At 36.5% G+C, this 21,416-nt stretch overlaps 1 protein-coding gene across 2 annotated transcripts in view; it reads right to left on the reverse strand.

The window, feature by feature from the left end:
* The window catches only part of LOC131033840 (structural maintenance of chromosomes protein 6B), a 171,816-nt gene that overhangs the window by 74,986 nt on the left and 75,414 nt on the right, over nt 1-21,416 (reverse strand). For both annotated transcript variants that reach the window (XR_009103688.2, XM_057965132.2), the window contains exons 17-21: nt 11,464-11,668; nt 11,228-11,359; nt 11,008-11,122; nt 10,458-10,543; nt 9,009-9,104 (exon numbers count right to left, since the gene is read on the reverse strand). Coding sequence is in view for 1 of the 2 variants with exons in the window: in XM_057965132.2 (XP_057821115.2) it covers nt 9,009-9,104; nt 10,458-10,543; nt 11,008-11,122; nt 11,228-11,359; nt 11,464-11,668 (634 nt within the window). In the remaining variant the exon portion in view is untranslated. The remainder of the gene's footprint in view (nt 1-9,008; nt 9,105-10,457; nt 10,544-11,007; nt 11,123-11,227; nt 11,360-11,463; nt 11,669-21,416) is intronic.

Consider the following 21,416-nt stretch of genomic DNA (forward strand, 5'->3'; position numbering starts at 1 on the left):
TGCTGGCAAGATGACCATATAATTTTAACAAATTACATGCCACTTAAGACCGACAATGAAGCAAAGGCTTGGGCATAGATAGGAGGATTGATGTGGCTCTTGAACTTTGCCTCCCATCTCTAGAAGCTTAAGATGACTTTCAAATTTTTGCATCAGCTATGAATAAGAGCTCTAGCCCTGATTTTTAAACAGTTAGAGATTCTGCTAGGAATTTACATTGAGTTTGTTTAGCACATTGTAATCATGAAGTCAATAAGTGTGAGAGCATCGTAGCCAAACATAGGGTCAGTCATAATATTATCTTCCATTGCGAGGAAGATTTGAAAGATTGGGTAGTTGTCAATCCCCTTGTTTTAGACAATGCTCCCATTCTCACTTACAGCACTTCATCCCATTCGGGATCACTCTACAAAATTGTTATGGCTTTGTAGGGCATGCTCACTTTCAAAGTTCAATTTTGTGGGATCCAAACTTAATGACTCAAAATGGTTGTTGCAGTTATGGAGAACCTTGACCTAGATTTTGTCTACAACATCCTTGTGCTGGATGGTAGGGCAAAGCATTTGTGATTCAAGCAATTGAAGTCCACAGTGGTGAACTCCTTTATGTGAAATTTGGTGCCCACAACTATAAATTGGAAGATTTTCATTGATCAAATGATTTCTTCATGAGGATGTATTTTATATAAATGTTGAGGGCCTAAACTCCCATTGGAAGTCATTTGCATAAGGTGGTTTGAGAATAATGTTAACCTTACCTCAATGAGCCCTTGCAAAGTGAAGGTTGGTCCATTTGTAGTCAATGTGACCTCTACTCCCCTATCACCCTGACATCATCTCCTCTCTTTCGAGCAAAGGGTTAATACCCCTAACTCCTACTTAAGGATATTTTGGCTTGCGATAAAGCCAGAAACAATTGCTGTGGGCAATGGTGACAACCATTGGATAGTGATATATCTATTGTGGTCCATTCTCAAGCAAACTCCATGACATCCTAGCTTTGGTCGTTGTCTCTTGCACCAAGTGGGCTCACCCTAGTTTTCACTAGACTTTCTTTGTTCCTCCCCACACGCATGGCCCTACAATCTTGACTAAAATCATCCAAAGGTCAAATTTTTCACTACAAGCACTTCAAAAAAGGTGTCTAATATGGATATAATTGGCAAGGCTTTTTATGTGTTTGAAGTCAAAGATGATAAGTAAATAAAACAAATATAAGGTGAGTATGTTCACTAACAATAGAGGAGCAAGTGGACTTCAACACAAGTAAAGATTGTGGAAAGAGTCACAGTGGAGTCGTAATGGTGCTAGCATGTCTTTATTGTGAAAATGGGCTTGGAGGAAGTTATTATCGACATGGGTAGAGGGTCTCTTGAAATTGATTTGGTTGAGAAGGATCCTATAATGTGAATACTTATACCTCACCTGATTCAAACTCTCTAGACTTTTGTGTGTAGGGGTGGTCAACCTTTTCTTAATGGTCAGTTTTCTTTCTCACTTTGGTGTTTGTTTTCTATATGTTTATTAGCATCATCATCTGAAGACTCCTTTTCATACTACTACAACCAGTGCCCACGCTACAACCCATAGAAGAACAGGTAATTTTCATGTTTATTTTTTCATTAGCAAAGAATACCCAATAAACACCAATATTTATTGATAGAAAAATAATAATTTAACATTTTGAAAATTAAGTTTTCTATAACGTGCTTTTGCAAAGCACCATTTCAATATTGTATATAATGATATGGTTTTGTAAAAGCTTGATTAGAAATGTACATAAAAATACAATTTATTAAAAGCTTGATTGTTGCGACATAGCACCTTTTATAATAGAAAGATAGGCTAGCAAAACTCAAAATATAACAAACTACATTATAAAGTATCACTATAAAGAGCTTTGACCACTGGAAATAGTAACTTAACCTAAAATAATAAAAGACCCTAGATAAGCCAAATAAAAATAACCCATATGATACAAATCAATATATAGAACAAAGGCACCTTGCCAAAGAACTATGTATATAATCTAAGAGCATGGGGTATAGGGTATACTTGACCACTCATTTTACAAAGTGGTGGCCCTTTGAAGGGTCAAGCACCTCTTGTCTCTACAATGGAAAAAGCTATAGCTAGCATTCCTCTCAAGTCATTTTATGATCATTAATAACTCCCCTCCATCTCATGGCACACTTGACATGTAAAAACTATGGTACTCCTCTAACTCCACTTCCTAGAGAGAATAAACACAACAAACTCTATCATCTCATATAACATGGTGCTCTATCTAAACTTATAACTAGTAAAATAGCAACCTAACTAGGCAAGGGTGTCATAAGGCCATGTGACAAATTATGTTAAATATAGTTGTCATTAAGCATGTTGCCATCAACAATTTCCAATAAATGCACAAAATAGAAGCTGAGGATAAGCCTCCAAGGAGCATTCAAAGGTAGGAAACCTATCTATAGAAATGTTGACAAACTAGACAAGCAAGATAGAATCAAACTACTTATTGAGAGACAAGGTGAAACTACTACAAGAATAACTTCCACGATTGTATGCAAATGAAATTTATTTCTCAAAAAAGGACTACCATAAGAATGAATTATGCGAGTGCATGAATTAGCAATGAGAAAAAAAATCAGCAAATCACATCAACACAAGATTTACATGGAGAAACCCTTTCAAGAAAAACCTCCACACAAAAAAGAGGACAAGTATGCATTAATCTTCAAAAATGAGATACATGTACACACTAACACTCTTTACTCTAACAACACTCCTACAACACCTATGTACCTATAAAACAATCTTGTAAGGAAAAAACCTTATTTCTCCAATTTATAGAGAAATGTGAGAGGAATACTACATATAGTTTCCAGAAACAATGTACCATCAAACCATGCTAAATGCGAAATAATTCTATGTCCAAAATGAAGAACCTCTTATGAGAATAGTAAATGTGACTCCCAATGAGCCATCAATAGCCAAAATAGCCTTGATACTAGTAATAGATGACATATTTAACTTGTAACTCCTCCATAATGGCCCATGTGGTGTAAAATCATCACCCAACTCATACTAGACCCACCAATAACATTCAAAATGCTCCATTACTTTATTCTCATGCCCAAGTTGAGAAATTTACTAAAAATAGCTTTGCAACCCCACTACTAACTCCACCTCCAAGAATGCATATAACAACTAAAGCCAAGATTCTTGAGGAATCTTAATTGCAGAAAATAATTTCTAATTCCACTCTGCATAGCTACTGATAGTTTCCAATAGTGTTGGACATGCATGAGTTATATATAGGATTGCAAGCTAAATGGCACCTTAATTCTAACACTAGTGCATTGCCATTAGACAAGAAGGCCTTAGGGGCTAGCGTACTTGAAAAATAAAGCATTAAATACAAATATCTCCATAGACTTAAGCTAAATAACCACATGTCGTAACTATATGACAATGGATAGATGATGATCAACCATCAATGTAGAAAAGAGTCATACAATGGTGTAGGCTAGTTTATACCCTCTCAACACACTCAATCAACAAATACCAAACCAAACTTCAAACCTGGAAACCATGTAGAATAGTAGATTTAATGTTGTGTTCAAGAGATGTATCTTTAAAGGGATCTATTCAAATGTATCTTACAATAATAATGCCCCGTAAGAAGAACAAGAAGCATATTCCTTTTCTAGATGACATATAAAGCAAGCATTAGATGGAAACGTGAACCTATAAAGTGAACCCCAAAATACATAAACTAGTGACCTCCAGTGAGGCATTTATTACTTGGAGAGAATCTATATTATATTTCAGATTAAAGCCATAGTTTTACCTAGAAATTAAAATATGACCATCTTTAATGTGAATGTTCTATCTAAGAATGCCCTCAAGCTCAACTAGATGTTAAAAGAGTGTCTGCAAGAGAGCACACAACTCTGACTCCATCTGTGCATTAGTCATACTCAAAAAACTAAAAGTCCATCAATAGTATATCAGATAGAGAAAAATGAGGTTAATAATAAAGAGCCCTTAAGTACCGACAATGTGTAACCTCTAAAACAGGAAGTACCCAAGTACAGGGTTAAAGGCCTTCCCAAATTCTACAAAGCAGCAATAGATCACGTAAGACCAGACTCCTCAATGGTATCTCAAAGGGGAAATGTATTCCAAAATAGCTTGGAAAACTATCTCCAAGCCCACATGTCTCTTTGCTTTGCATCCACTATGCTCTGATTATTTAGAAACCTTCCTGACTGAAACTGTAGCATTTTCTTCAGTATATATTTGCCCAGGAATATGATTTTTATAGGTAATCAGATCTGATGTATCTCCTCATTTCTAAATGGGCCATATAAGGTGCAACAGCCAAGGGGAAGTAACATCCAAGCAAATAATCTTAATTAACAAACCTACAATGTAAACGAGAAAATTAGAATGATGACAGATGGTATACTCTTGTCAGTCATTCATTTTATACAAGGAAATATCCAATATTGCAGAGATGGACTGAAGAAAGGTTGTGCAATTCATGCTTAGGCAAAGGTTGGATCCTAGCTTCACATTTTGCAAAAGTTTCAATTCAGAAGCATTTTTTAACAATTTTTTCCTACACAATGAGCCACTATGACAATAGAGAAGCACATTACTTCCTCAATAAGACACAAAGTAATTGTCTTTTCATTTACCTTATATGTTGTTCAACAAGGTGTACAACCATACCCCCATCCAGATTCAAGCATGTGACCTTCACTATGAAATACACATCAGTTCATGACTAGGTCAAATCAAAAGTGTTTACTGTCTACATATGTGGTGGATAGATAATAACAAAATACTAGTTTTCTATTTAAATATTTTTTAACTTTTCGATTGCATTGCTAAACTATTTAACATCGATGAATATTGAGAGACACCTCATTATGAATGTGAAATTGATATTATGAATATATAATCACAATACAATTCATAGAAGGAATATTCATGCGGGATCAACCTGGATTGGTGTGCCCTGCTGGTCATCACCAAATGCGAAAAATCGATGTGAATCATGAGTTGAGTCTAGACCATGGACTCACCCAAACTCACTTGAGTTCTGCAAAAAAATTAGCCTCACTTCTGCTTGTACCCATGCTTTTTCTACATGGACTCACCTAACATGAAAACATAAAAAACTCTCACATCCGATTCATTATTTCAATCATGTCGATCTCTTTTCAACCAAAACACTTGCAAATTTGCATGTAGGTGGGGAAACGACGTGAAAGAAGTGTTTGGAATGCTTTCAAAATGAACATTTGTAATAACCCCACTTTGAAATATAATTTAATAATAAGTAATAAAAATCAAAATATATGAGAATAAAAGTTAAAATAAAATTAAAATATAAAAGAATCTAATTTAATATAATTAAAATATAAAAGAACCTAATTTAATATAATTAAAATTTGATTTAAAGTTAATGAATGATCAAAAGGCATGAAATGATAAGTTGTGACTCCCCCAAATATGAGGTATAAAAGGGAGAAGAGAACTCATTTAAAGGGAGGGATAATTTGGGAATCAGAAATGCAGATCCGATTTAAATAACAAGTGCAGATCTGATTGTGAAAGGTTGTGTCCCTTTCAAAGGGAAGAAATAATGAAGAGTTGCAATCTTTCAAAGGGTGCTAATGGTGAAAGGGTGTGTCTCTTGCCAAAGGGCATACATGATGAAGAGGTGTGACCTCTCCCTCACATTGAGAGATATAAAGGAAAGGAATCAAAAGCATCCAGTGACATCACCATCAAATCAGATCAGAAGAAAAATACAGGGAAATCTGCTCTCATCAAGATCGATCATTACAGCCTGTGGCAGCAGATTGGCATGATGTATCCCACTTATTGCTAAGTGACTATTTGCAATTATATGATATGGAATATTAGGAATAAAGAACAAATATCTATAATATGAGACACTATAAATACAAATGCATATTAGGGAATATTGTCAAAGAAATCAGATTTATACTTAATTTCTTATGCATTTGTAATACTTGAAAGGCCAATATATTAAACAGTTTAGTCCTTGATCTTCCACTAATGCCTTCGTGAGGAGAGGTTGGTTTGTGTAGGGAGAGGTGGAGTAATTCCCACAAGGCAGTTAAGTCCCAAGATGGGGTATGGACAGGTGTTCCAGAAACCTTGAGGGAGAAGTCCCAAGATGGGGTAAGGACCTGTGTTCCTGAAACCTTGAGGGAGCCTACTTGTAGATTGGTTTCCAAGCACCCTAGCACAATAGTTCCCCCATCCTCCATTAGTATAGGAGGATGATAAGGATAAACCCTTAATATAATTGGTTATTGATTTATGAAGAATTGTTGTTCACTAATCTCGAACCCTTAATTTAAGGCATAATAATATTTAATGATATGTTAATTATTGGTAACTGGCAACCTCCTAGTAGGGGACATTACAATATTTGTATATTCAAATGAGTTTCGAGTGTTCTTTGCAAAGAAGTCTCTAATTTTTATTTCCCTTTTTCGACTTTGAAATGACAAACGCTGAAAACCTGGGGGTGATGCCACATAATTATTCATACAATTTTATCTTATAAAAAAAAAATACTAAAAACATGCTAATTTTTTTTTGTTTTAACATCTTAATGGCATTTTCATTTTATGTTAAAATCAGCAACGTACAACACAGAGCAAAGGCGAGAAGAACCCTACATGGAAGCATGGGGGATCAAGTGATGCCTAAGGCAAGGTGTCATGCCCCACCTGAGGTTTAGGGCCGACCTGGGGTTTAGGGGACTTAAATTAATTTAAATAAAGTATTTTCTGGTCAACCCCCTGGTTATAGCGCCCATCTAGGCAAGGAAAAAAAAAAATTTTAAAATAAAATAATAATAAACTAAACATGTCTTGGCTGACCTTGTCAGAACTAGCACCCATTTTGGGTGAAATAAATGTCAATGATAAAAACAGTTATACTGCTGGCCGACCTAGTATGAAGAGCTGTGACTGTTGGGTTGAAGAGGCATTTCAAGAGGTATAAATATAAGTTTTTTGAGGATCATTCAACATCAATTCACTTGTAAAATAATTCCTATTTAAGAGCAGACAGAAATATTTCAGATAAACATATAAATCGCCAGCAGACATAAATATATCATAACAGCAGAAGGGGAATCAAGCAATCTACCAATCAGATATATCAGAACAGCGAAGGAGATCAGCAGTTCCATTATAGAAATCAGACCAGCAATAAGATCAGATAAGAACTATTATTAAGTTACGTGTTGTATCATCCTATTCCTGTGGTATGCATTAATTGTTTAATATATTTATGCCTGATGTATACAGTAATAGCTGCACAAAATCCTTATATGCTTAATATAATGCATTTAATATGATCTCCAAATAAGCCACAATCAATCATGGCAAGGTATTCTTTGAATTATGGGGTCATATGACACATGTAATCTTTGAATTATGATAAATTGATGGTCAAAATAGACTTTTGTGTTCTCTAAAGGCATTAATTTCTTTTTTCTACACAGTCTATGCCAAGTCCTAAGTCAAAATTTAGCACAACTATCAATATATTTGTTCTAAAGAATATGTGCCCAAACGTTATCTCTGTAAGTAGTTGTAAGTTTGTAACAAAACTAGTTTGTCTCCTTTTAAAGAAAAAGCCCTCACCCAAAAGTGAAAGGAAAATTGCATACATATAAACCATTTCCACATAACTCCTATAAGAGAAATATATGCAAAACAGATTTTCACAATCACAATGCAAAAGAACAGCAAACATACTACAGTATGACACAAAATGTACCCTTAAAATCCCTCCTGAGAAAAACCCAACCTCCAAAAGCACCCACATAACTCAATGTATTATCTCAAGAAACAAAAATTACAATACACTGGCAAAACTCTCCATGCAAGACTTCTAAAGCATCAAATATTCTAATTGCATTCCTCTATGTGAACAAACAAATGAGAACCATGCAGACCTATTTTATTTGATTGCTTATATACTGGAGAGATATAGAATCTTTTTTGTGCAGACCTGGGGTGTTGGGCAGAAAGGTGGAGTTAAATGGCCGGAAATTCTGTTTGGTTTTGTAAATGATTTGGGTAAACCTTTTAACCTCTTTTGGCTACTTTTATCTACTGAAATACTGTGGTTCTTATGGAAAATGAGAAACGAGGAAAGGTTCAAAGGAAGTAGGAGAGCACTTACTGAGTCAATTAGAAGACTCATCTTCCATGATAGTTCTGCACAGGTTTCTACAACGATGGAGATTTCTAAAGATAAGTTTGTCAAACTACTGAAGACTTGTACAATGGAGGTTAACAAAACAGAGATAAAGTATGCAAGACACTGTCCATTTATAAATCAGACAACATTCCATTCCTGAGAGGATACTTGCAGTTTTAGAAAAAGTATAACAAGAAATATTCAGTTGAGACACTGCAGAAAGACTTGGGGCTACATCAAGGATCGAATTTACTATAAACCAACGGGAGGAGTTCACAGTTGAGGTGGTGAGATCTAATGATGACTTATCTGATATTGATCCACCACTTGTGTGGGACGATATGGACAAATACAGTGAAAACATGACTTTCTGATTGACAGTTTCTTTTTCTGGTTAATATATATGTATTAGTTTTGGTATGAAACTTTCTCTAGACCTTGCACAGTCTGTTCACTTATTACATAGGCCTTGCATGGCCAGTCACAATAGATAAGTATTCCTTTTTTTGCATTATCTTTTTGTGACTCTGCATGGTCCAGCAGCAAGGGATAGGATTAATTCGTCATATACAGATTCTAATGGTGTAATATTTTGATTATTAGTAATCTACATGCAATACAAAAAGAAGCGACAGATTGATACAGTCCAACAATCACTTATTCCTTTACTCATCAAAAATCCAATCTAAATGTTCTCAAGCCAGTATAAGCAAATAATAAAAGCACATAAATTTGCCAACCCACCTCACGCTTGTCTTGAAGATCTTTGAGTTCTTTTTCTGCTTCTGCAGCCTCTGGAATTACTTTATCCCTCATTATTCCCTCATAATGTGTCTTTTCCTAGAAATATACACAACAGTAGTCAACCCTACAATATATATTACTAGTGCATTATAACTATAATGCACCATATAGTGAGAACATCCCTAACAAGAGTGCATGAAAGTCCAAAATATAACATGATAATATTATATTGAAAAACAATATTCAGCATCACTCTTTCATCAGAGTTTTTTGCAGATCTATGGTATAGAAAGAAATGTTGATAGTTATAAGAAGCCTGCAAAATATCAGAAAATTTTGGACACATATTTCTTGTAAAAGTCAACATATTTTTTGACGAAGTCAATATTATCCAGAATGAAGGCAAAGCAATATATTCTTTCAGTGCTAAAATGAATAACTAGGGTTCACTGAAAAAGCATAAAATGGTTACAAACTGCAAGTACGATATTAAACCAAAGAAACAGGACTCGGACTCGGCAAGGCCAACCCGGAGTCAAACTTGGGACTCGGAGTCAAACTTGGCTTCAAACTCGGCTGGACTTGGGAAAGTGAAAAACTCAAGAAATTTAGAGATTTTTAAAGATTTAAAACTTCATGCAACCTTTTTTTGAAGGATTTTTAAAGATCAAACAATTTGTATGCTAACAGTGCTATTACACAAGGTTAATAAGATAGATTTGAAGGATGAATAGCAAGCAAAAGCATAAAAACTAATCTCATAAACTAAAACATTAAGAGAAATGGGTAACAACAATAGAAGTAGATTGGAAACACAAGCTATGCAACCATAACATAGTTGGAACGGATAGCACACTGTTTGGTCCTTAATGTAAGGTTGGTAGAACTCACAGATAACACAGTATTTTCCACACGTACCAATTATTCATGTAACAGAACATTCATATATCATAGCAAAAGTAATAATGATAAACAACTAGACCAGAAGAGTTATATCTCTATTGAATTATCCAGAATAGGTCCCTACAATCCTTCTCTGTCGAAGTTCCATCCAAACAATATATAGACCCGACGATTGGCCAAGTTGCCAACTGTCACCAACTCCCAACTACCCGACGGGAACCTCTCGGCGACGCAACATAACCATAAACACAACATAAACACAAATATAACTATCATTCCTACTAACATGTGTTATTGACCCCTAACACACACAAAACTAAATACCCATGCTTAAGTACTAAACAAATAAATATAAAATGAAGGTACAGGCAAAGTCTAACATGCACTTGTGATCAACAAAACCAATCAAGTTGATAAAGTAAAGATGTGGATACCAAATCAAGGATCTATATTATATAACACTAAATCTATATTTTTTGAGTATAAATAGTGGAATCTAAACAGCGTGATGTAAATAAAATGCCATTCTCTATATAAAATTCTTACTGCAGCTGCTGTGCTTAGAGTATCTTCAGCTGATAGCAATTCCCGTTCAGCTTCTTTAAAAGCCTCTATGTCAACTCTCGCTGAATCTAAAATTTTATGAATGCAAGAAACTCAATTAGAAAGTTAAAGGCTACAAAACTTAAATACAAGATAAGCATATATGTAATGTAACATTAAAATATCCAAGTTCAACAACATGACACAGAAACATGAAATGTATCCACTGTGTCTTCTGCAAAATACTTGAAAAGTAAAAATTCTACAAATTTTGATCTAGACAAAATAACAACTAATAGCTATATGTAGCCATTATTTGCATATTTGATTCACTGTTTGATGTTTTCTAAAATGTAAAGAATGTCAGAAAACAGTCGATTCGCTTTAAACTATCATGATATCCTTCACGCTTAATGATCACAGACATGACTTGATAGGGATCTTCTGGTAAATAGATGTCAAAAACACTGATTTCACAGTTGACAATTCTTGTAATAGAGAGGTAAACACCACAGAATATGTAAACAATCAGAGTCGAACGTTGAATACATACCACATAATGTATCAAATGAGAGTTTACAATCATCTGCTTTCTTTTGAGCTTGAATCATTCTTATCTTGAGCTTCTCAATGGAGTCCTCCTTTTGCTGTATTTCAGATTGTACTTTCTAGAATGCCAGAAAAAAATTGTATGCATATGGAATCAGCTAATAAAGACGTACAAACTAGGTTAACATGCAATCATAAATTAAATAAAATGGTTAAGAACATACTGTAATCTCTTGTTCGAGTTCATCTACATTTGGACCATAATCTCCAGTTGCCTCCACTTCAGCTGAACTCTTAAGGTCCCGTAGATGGAGCCGTTTTGATGTAACAAACCTTTCCAGCTCAAGCAGGTGCCTCTAGAAATCATAGCATTTCAAGTCAGTTTGATGAAACAATGCAACAAAATACTGTTAACTCTATTAAAAACTGAGGCAACAAATAATATCATAAGAAATATTACCTTTGTACTTTGCAAGTCAACTCTAACATCACTTAATGTTTTTTCAGCTTTGGATTTTTTGTTTTCTGAGAATCTTATTAATTCTGGTATCTTTGAAGCTTCATTCTCATATTCATCAATCTTCTCACCAATCGCAGCGCAGAGACGCCCTAATCGGATCCTCCGATCTGGAGGAAGTGTAGTTTGAACAGATCCTCTTGAAAACCTGTTACGATGTTTTACTTGTCATTCTTCTAATCTAAAATAAAGAAAATTAAATTGAAATTATTTGCTAACGCACAGTTGTTTGTTATTTCCATGTATGAGATCATAGCATTCCAAGCCTCCAAATGACTGAATCAAATGACATTAAAACTAATTTTTGACATTGTGCAGTATTTTTCCTTATTGAAATGCATAATTTACAGATTTTGATTTGCTTAAACTCTAGTTGAGATCACTGTCTTCCCTCAAAAAATTGGCTTCCAGAAACATTTGTAGGTGCTTAAACATAACCCATTTCCCTCCTCCAACACTATATTCACTCATAAGAAACTTTTGGTGCCATGCCTTTGAACTTTTTCCAGCCTCACCACATCTTATGCTTTGCACTGAAGCATGTCTCAGCCAATGTTTTTCAGCAACAATTCACAGCCATTCCTCATTCTCGATGCTTAACTCATACACATCATAACATAATAATTCCCTATAGATCACAACATGAATTCCTCAAAAAGGTTGTCCTGGTGTACCTAACAATGTGCACTTGACAACTACTGAAATACCTAAGGATATAATGCACATGAAACCCAAATCTCTGCATAAGAATCTGGACCTCAGACATTACCCATGCCAAATTAACAAAGAAGCCTTTAAATGATATCACAAACATTTAACTTTCTATGATTAGTTCAACCAAATATTACATAGATTGAACTCATTCTCCAGTTATTCTTAATGGGCTATCTTGTTTTCCTAGATCCAATAAAATTCACATGATTCCTTCACAATAGGGCACAAGAATGGTCGATTATGTTTGATGGTATTTGATCCTCCACATTCCACATATCACATCAAACACTTTTTGTGCGACCTCTCCAAAGTCTTTCCTCCCACCCTTATGATGCATTGATATATCATATAACCACATCACATTCAATTATGGCGATAGAAATGACTATTCCTTTCCACCTTTTGTTAGTCTGCCAATCTCCACCAACCAACAAGAGCAAGTATGTGTTTTTGGTCCCATGTCATTTTAGGTAGACTCCTTGAGACCTTTCTAAATAAGATTCATTATTCCAATCCCTCTTTAGTTTGTTCCAGGCCCAGAAGTAGCACGAAGTACAACTTCCAGACTAAATGCCAATCCAATAATCAAACATGAAATGAAGACAGACAAAGATGGGAAGCACTATTATGCATTCAATTGGACAGTGAGATTTAACAATATCTCCCCTCTTCACTTTGATTACAATGTAGTCAATGAGATACAATACTGTGTATCTGTTAGTCACAGTTAATTGTCATTGACGTCAATATCTCTATGTCTATAGTTATACAATACATTGAGATTGTTTCTGTCAGTGTTATTTTTTGTGATCAGATTCAGTATTCACAGGTATTCTCTTTCGAATGCATATACAATACATTGTAATCGGTTCTGGCAGTAATAATCTTCATGATTCAGAATTTACTGGTGTATAAGCATGCACTCAAATGGTGTACAATCAGGTTCATATATTAACCATTGTAATGGATAGTAATGATTAGAACAATGATGCAAACATAACAGTTCACCATTATAAACAAATGCAGGACAGTTGATGGCACAAGAAAAACGTGATTGATTGACTCTCCTTGCACACGATTTCAAGTGAGAGAAAAGTCATGTAGCTCATGCCAACTTCACACCAAAAGATGAATTTATAACAAAAATGTGATTCCCAGCACAAAAACATACTCAGAAGATGACATCTGAAACAAGAACCTTTACCAGAAACAAACAGACTTGACATCAATGACAAAACAACTCAACAGTTCTTTGGGTCTTTTTGCGGCAATTCCTTCGGTCTCCCTGTCTGCAAGTGTTTTTGATGTAATTTGATCAGGTCTGCAAGCCATTTGAGCGAATTTGGCTCAGACTGGAACTCGTTTGGTCTATTTTAGGGTTTTGCCCTTCAGACTTAGGTATGAGGTCTTTTCCTTAGGGTTTTGAAAAATCTGAATGTTGTAGAGCCCTTCAAGGAAGCTACCAGTGAAATATGAGTGAAATCTGAGCACTTACTAGTTTTAGTAAGTTTCACTACGTCTCGAATTGTCTTTATTTGGCCAAAAATCAAACTTACTATTTTTAGCAGTTTCTATTTTTAGTGTCACCCTGTCCCGGTTTGCCCAAATATGATGTTTAGAAGTACTTACTATTTTTAGTAAGTCTATTTTTGGCAGGTCCACCTTGGGCAGTGGTCACGACACTGAAGGCAGAGCATTCCTGAAAATCTGTCTAAATCCAGAAAGTTGAAAAAGCAGACAGTTGATTAGAGAAATGGCTAAGTATGGAATTCTTTTTGAAGTGGAAAAAACATTGAAAAATCAGTCTAAGCTAGATAGATCTGCTTCAAACCCAAAAATGGCATCCCAATCTGGAAAGGTGAAAAAATGGCTAAGTCATTGGAGGAAAAACCAAAATACCTTACCATGGCAAAATGCACATCCAAATCTGGAAAGGGGCGCTAAAGAGGCCATGGAGGAATTCTTTGAAAAACTAAAATTCCTCCACAACATGGAAAAGGCGCCCAGACTGAAGGTAGAGCACTAGATGATGGTCTTGGAGGAATTTTTTCTCCAAAACACAAAATCCTCCACAGGGTGGTTTTAGCACCAAAACATGAAGCATAGCACCAAAATGGGGCATGCAAGGAATATTCCTCAAGGCCATGATATCCTTCACCTAGTCAAAATCCCCCCCAACTTGGAGATTGGGCACCAAACTGAAGTTGTGGAGGATTTTTCCTCCAAGAAACAAATTCCAGCACATAGAGCAAAAAACGCCAAAGATTAAAGAGTAGCGCCAGAATACTATCAAGGAGGAATTCCTTGAAATGTGAAACAATCTTGTTGCATAGTGAAATAGCGCTCTAGGATAGGAGTTAGGCACTAGATTGAGATCCTAGAGGAATTGTCTTCAAAGCCAAAGAATCCTCCACAGCATGGATTCAGCACCTAAGCAAGGAAGTAGAGTGCCAGACGAGAGGTGTGGAGGAATTTTCCTACAAGGTTGGAATTCCTCCACCTAGTGAAAAATGCACTCCAAATCAAGGATAGGGTGCCAAAATGAGCTTCAAGAGGAATTTTCCTCCCTAAGCAAGAATCCTTCACAACATGAAATTTCCGCCCCAAGGCCAGAACTGGAGAGGGGGTGCCAAACCCAAGGCATGGAGGAAAAAGCAAGAGATATATGAAAAATTCTTCACAAGGTGAATTTAGCGCCCAAGTTGAGATGAGGGCGCCAAACCGAAGTATAGGGGAATTTTCCTCCATGGCAAAATTCCTCCACAAGGTAGAAACTTTCACCCAAGATGAAGAAAATTCCATTGTACAGGAAAAATTGACCAAGGGAGAATTTTTTCTCCCCTAAATTCTAGAGCTTGAAAATGAAAAAATTCCTTAAAAATAGGAAAAGTCATTGATTGATCCAAAATCTCCTTCAAAACAAGATGAACTCAAAAACGCGAAAAAAAATTCCTTCCAGATAAAAAATTCTCTCCAAGAATTTTTTTTCTCTCAAAAAAATCCAGACAGACAGAATATTCCGCATTTATTACACAACTTAAGAAATTATGGAAATTTCCATTTTCGAACTTGTGACGTTTTCACACATCGCCCCATTGCAAATGGAGACCCCCCTACTTTTTAGGCCCTTCCGATATTTTGGCTTTGTTTTTTTGGGTCTTTTCGCAACAGTCTTGTCAATGTCTCTAATTTGCAAGTGTTTGAGGGTCATATTGGTCAAGTCTGCTTTTCATTTGGGTGAATTTGATGAAGTCTAGGGCCTGTTTTGTTGATTTTAGGGTTTTTGCCTTTGGATCCTAGATTTTAGGGGGTTTCTTTTAGAGTTTTGGAAAAACTGAACATACAACTAGAATCAAGACCCTCCAAGGGACCTCCCAGTAAAATTTGAGCCAAAACGGAGCAACTTTCTATTTTTAGAAAGTTCCTATTTTTTAGGGATTTTACTGAGTCCCAGAATGTCGTCATTTCGCCAAAAAATCAAACTTACTACTTTTAGTAATTTCTATTTTTAGTAAGTTTCTATTTATAGTAAGTCATTCATGTGTCCTGTTTTGGGGTCTAACACTGACGTTCTGAAAGTTTCTATTTTTGGAAAGTTTATTTCTGGCAGGACCATTCTGGCAAGGTGATGAAGATCAAGCATCCATGACTACTTCTAATTCCAGAAAGTCAGAAAGCAAACAGGATCAGTCAAAATGGTTAAGTGTTGGAAGCCCATTCCTGAAGTGGAAAGCCCTAGAAATTTGTCTGTCTGGGAAATCACCCCAAATTCTTATATGGTGGCCTGATCCAGAAAAAGCTCAAAATCCATCCAAGTCCAGAAGAAGCATGAAATGTTGGATTCCTTGCCTTCGGTGAAAGTCTGCCCAAAGCCAAGGATAGGCGCCAAAATGAAGCTTGCAGGGAAAGATTGAAAATTGGAAGAATCCATGGAAGTGAAGAAATAGCGCCATGAAATTGGACTGGGCGCTAAAGTTGGTATGTCATGGAAAGATCAAAAACTCATGAAATTCCTCCTCCGTGGTGGAAATCAGCCCAAGCACTGAGGAAGGCGCCAAAACAAGGAAGTGATGGAAGATCCCAAAAAATGTTGAATTCCATGCCTTAGTGAAAAATCCACTCATGCACAGGAAAGGGCGCCAAAGTAGGAGTGCCTTGGAATTCATTGAAATCTTTAGAATTCCCTCTCTGAAGCGCAGATAACACCTAAAGAAGAATATAGAGGCCAAACAGAGGCATCCATGGAGAACACGAAAGAAAGAATTTTATCCATCAAAGTCAAAATCCTATGCCCAGTCAGGAAAATTGAAAATTCTTCCAAGAATTGGAAGTGATGAATTCCACCATGAAGAGTGAATTCTATGCTCAGGATTAAAAACTCAAAAAACTTGGCTAAGGCATGAAGAATTTCCTTCCTCAGGGGTAAGGAACAAATTTCTTTCCAAAGGAGAATTCCTTCACAACATGAATTCCATGCCGGGATGAATTGAAGGTAAAAAAAAAACAATTTCTAAGGCAAGGAAGGAATCAGGGTTGAACTGAATAAGAAATTTCCCCTCGAGAAGTTTTTTTGAAAAATCCATTCTCAGGCATCAAATTACATCCAAATTTCAAAATTTTCATAGATTTGGATTAGTAGGAGAATTCTCTCCCTCTTGGACTTGAAACCCTAATTTGTGGAAAAATCCTAAAAAATAGGAGATGGTGGAAAATCATTAAAAATCTCCTCCAGAGCAAGGAAAGTTCGAGAAACTTCAAAAAAATTCTTCATGGATCAAATTCTTCTCTCCTGAAGTTTTCTCTCTCCAAGGTTTTCTCACCAAGTGGCAACCGAGTCAACACACGTTGAATTAATGAAGCATCTCTTTGCATGCAGCTGTCACATTTATGGCATTATGGCAGATTCCTTTTGCATGCAACTGTCACGTTCAGGAGATGATGGTGCATTTATGGCATCATGGGCGATTTTTGCATGAGGGTTCATTCATTGCATAGTGGGCACTTTTTGAATGTAATAGTTAATTAATGCTTTATGGGTGCAATTTTTGGCAAGATTGTAATTAATTGTATATGGGCTTTATGGGGTATTTATTGCCGATTCCCACCTTGTTGCATCTTGAGTGGAGAATCTTTTGGGCAAACCCTAATTAGGGTTTTGCATCTAGCCAAGGCTTGAAGCCTATATAAAGGGGTGACCCCCATCATTTGTAAGAAGGAGCCTTGTATGAAATTGTCGCAATAAGTTTTGAGATAGTAACAATAAAACATTGTTCTCTGATGGTGTCCACTTAAGTTATTTTTTCAAGACTTGCATGGTTTCACCTTCCTCACTAAGTAGAATTTTATTTTCTCAGTTGCTAGATAAAGTGCTTTGATTTCAATGGAGAACGTAATGGTGTCCGATGAATTTCATGGTTCATACTTTTTGCATCTTGTTGATTGTAAGTTGCAGTGTAAAGTTAGCCTGAGCCATTAAACATGTGCTAAGTTCGATTGTGGACAGTCGTTTGGATTGCACCGTGTTGGGTATCCAAACGCACTTTCTCGATATTAAAATTCTTCAACATCCTCAAAAGATTGCACCGGTTTTTGCGGAGTTGTAGTTGATCTTGGCAAAGCAGAGCTTGGTTTATTTGGAATTTGTCCACCAAAGTACTATTCATTGTTATCACTACTCTTAGGAGTAGATTTTGATCCTTCTAAACCCTTTCCCTTTTACTTTCAGTTCATTTTAGTCCGTTCGAAGCAGAAGCATCGCAGAATTGCCATATTTGATAATGGAGTTCCAGCCACAACAAAGAAGTGAAAGAATGATGCAAATGTAAGGCCCCTTGGATTACCAGCAATCACATCAGCCAGCTAAGTCACGTCCGTAGCATAAAGGAACCTTGGAGTCGATTGTTTGAACTTTCTGCAATCTTAGCATGCAATCATACTTTGATCAAGAGAGAGTGAAGTGACCATTAGGCAACTTTATTCTGTGTTCGATGTTGTCATAAAAAACACGTCAACGGAACTCAACCTTAACGGCGAGACCCATTTGCATGGCGAGTTGTCAAGGGAAACATGACGCATTTTTTATACAACTACTAAGTTTAACTTCTCACCAACTTGGCAAGGAAATTCTATTTAAACTCCAAATTGGGAATTTACATGCAGGAATTCCTTCTTCATCAATTTATTAAATTCCTTATGATCATTTTTAATGTCGATTTATTTTGTTTTGTAGGAATGGTGGAATCCAGCAAGGTTGCGGCTACTTCTCAGCACGCACAGATTAAGAACGAGATGAAACGATTCCTTCCAGAGTCCAAGATTATTTCAAAGTGGATGGAAATCAGCGACACCAACTTAGGTACTTTCCAACTGGGAGCATTCTGAAACAAAATATTTGGAACTGTAGGACGTGCTCCATCAACCCTTTCCATCAAGTTTGTTATGAGCGGAACTGTTTCAGCTGTCGGCTTCCCTCCAGCCATTCAATGCCCAGAGCTGATTTTGGAGCGCAAAGCATTATAATCCTGAAAGAAGAGCAATTTTAGCATCAGTTGGAAAGCTTCTAGCTAACCTGACCGTTGAAGCTATTGGAGAGACATTCGACATTCCAGCATACCAATCCATGACTTACAGAACCAAGGATAGAGCTGCAATGATATATGACGCTGGTGCGGAAAGATGTGCTGAAATAATCAAAAAAGTCTGGATGCAGAAGTCAAGGCCACGTATTTCCAAAATGCCCAAACAAATCACCAGTTTTGACTTCAAGCAAGAGCATGGTGACCTCATGATGATGTTAAGTAGGATTATGGGATGTCCACTTGCCTTCATGTCCGAAACATGGATGTTTTTCTTCATCAGCAAAGAAATGGAAGGCAATGCAATAGTAGATTGGGCAAGCTTGATCAGGCATTCCGTGCATGAGCAACTAAGGAATTTGAAGGAGAAGTGTACCCAATCTTTTTACATGAGTTCATATGTTATCTATTCATTGGCAAGAATGGGAAAATTTGATGTCTTGCCAAGAAAGGGACCCATAGGAATTGCATATGTACAGCATTACATCGATCAAGTTAGTCAGCGACACTTTCACCATGCATTTAACCAGATTATTACAAGGTGAACCCCATACAAGGTTGTCACAGGCAGCCAGAGCGTTGATACATAACTAGAAGGCTATTATATTCAATTTCAAAAGTTAAACTATATTCGGGTTCAAGGATTCTCTTTTCTTCCACATAAGCTACCGAGGTATCCGACAAACAAAATGGTGCTACTAGAGCTCACTACACAATTGACCGCCTACGACAAAATTCAAAAGAAGAAACTGTCAATTGAATTTCCTATTGTCGTAGGTGATTATATTAAAATGTGTTTGACATTTAGCGGTGACTAAGAATTTAGTGGAAGACTTGCCATTTTACGAGCTAGCATCCCATACGGCCAGATCCTACTTTGATTCGTACAACAAAATAAGGATGGTTGCCGAAGTGAAGTTCAAGCACAAATTCCACCTGGAGGACTATTGGGCGAATGCCAAAGATGATCTTGAAATCAAGAAAAGGTTGTTCTCCAGTTTGTCCCTTGACATGACCAGATTTTGTGAAATAATGGTTGTTAGAATCACTCCCAGTGATGTGAAATATTCAAATGATGAAGTGTGGAAATATTAGGCTAATCAAAATTTTGGAGGTGAAAATTTGACTAAGTAAGATTCTTGCTCAAGGCATGGTCCTACCACTGGCTTGCTCATCAAGCGGCATTCGTGCGAATGGGCACTAGAATTGCACCCATGCTAGAGAGGCAAAAATCATTAGATAACCTATGGCAATGTTAGATAAGTGATTTGGAAGAAAATTCAAAAATTTGGGCAAGGCAAAAATCTGCTTAAGGAGTGGCCTTGGTATGGGTTTGCTCACTATGAGGTAATTGCACAAATGGAAGGTGAAATTGCGCCTAGGTTGAGGATGGTTGAAACAAAGATGCATCAAAATGACTATCTCAATGGACAATCCTTTTATAGCAAAGATGAAACACAAGTTCATATTGTGCAAATGAAAAGAAAATGTCTGCCCAATCTATGTAATTGGATCATCAAAAGCCGCCACGCCAAGCTTGATCTAGGCAAGATAAAGTTTTGCAAATGAAAGGGCAAAAGCGGCCCAGCTTGTGCAAATGATGGCATAAATGTCGATCTAGCAAGGAGAGGTTTTGGTTCAAACAAAGGTAGAAAATGCACCCACCAAGCAAATTTGTACAATCAAAGGTCAAATTTCCACCTAACTTGTGTAAACAAACCTCAGTTTGTGGTCTTTTTTGTTCAAATGAGCACCTAAAATCCACCCAAGTTGGTGCAACTGAAGTCATGAAATGCACTCAAACAAGAAATCATTGTGCAATTAAAAGATGAAATGTGGACCAAGTAAGAGGTCTTGTGCAAATGAAAGGTCAAAAGTCGATCAGGTTGTGCAAATGAAGCACAAAATCCCATCTGACCTAGTGTAAAAAGTGTTCAAAAGATTGACCAAGCAAGTTATGCTTGTCCAAATGAGGCCCAAAATATGGAAATCATTATGCAAATGGGGGTTAATTTGCCGCCTTCATTGTGCAAATAAAGGGCTAAAAGCCGCCTTCATTGTGCAAATAAAGGGCTAAAAGCCGCCTTCATTGTGCAAACCAAGGGCTAAATGCCAAATTAATAGCGTAAATCAACCACTAAATGCCATCCTCTCCAAGGTATCTCCAAGCATCAATGCTAAGTCGGCCAGCATGAATGAGATGAAGTGCTTAAGGAGAAGAACTAAAACATTTATATGAAAGTCAAGTCAGCCTAGAAGATGAAAGGATGCACCCCTTCCCACTCATTAACGCCTATAAGAGGAAGTCTTCCACCCCAGTTAAGACATCGTTCAAACAATCAGCGAATTCTAATTAGCACTTGAGAGCAAAGTGAAATACATTAAAGGCAACGAATTTGAGTAACAAAGATTGATCATTTCATTGATCAAACTTTGCTTTAAAGCAAGACAATTTGAGATTAAAGCTTGGCTTGAAGATTTTTTTTTTTCTTTGAATATAACCTAGGCAGAGCTGAGCAAATTTTCCATATATCATCAGACCTGTAGCAAACATAAAATCAGACCTAGAGAGTGAACAATCAGAACTTCAAACATCATTTGATCAGA

The sequence above is a fragment of the Cryptomeria japonica genome, chromosome 9 (genome assembly GCF_030272615.1).
Source record: "Cryptomeria japonica chromosome 9, Sugi_1.0, whole genome shotgun sequence".
Classification (NCBI taxonomy): domain Eukaryota; kingdom Viridiplantae; phylum Streptophyta; class Pinopsida; order Cupressales; family Cupressaceae; genus Cryptomeria; species Cryptomeria japonica.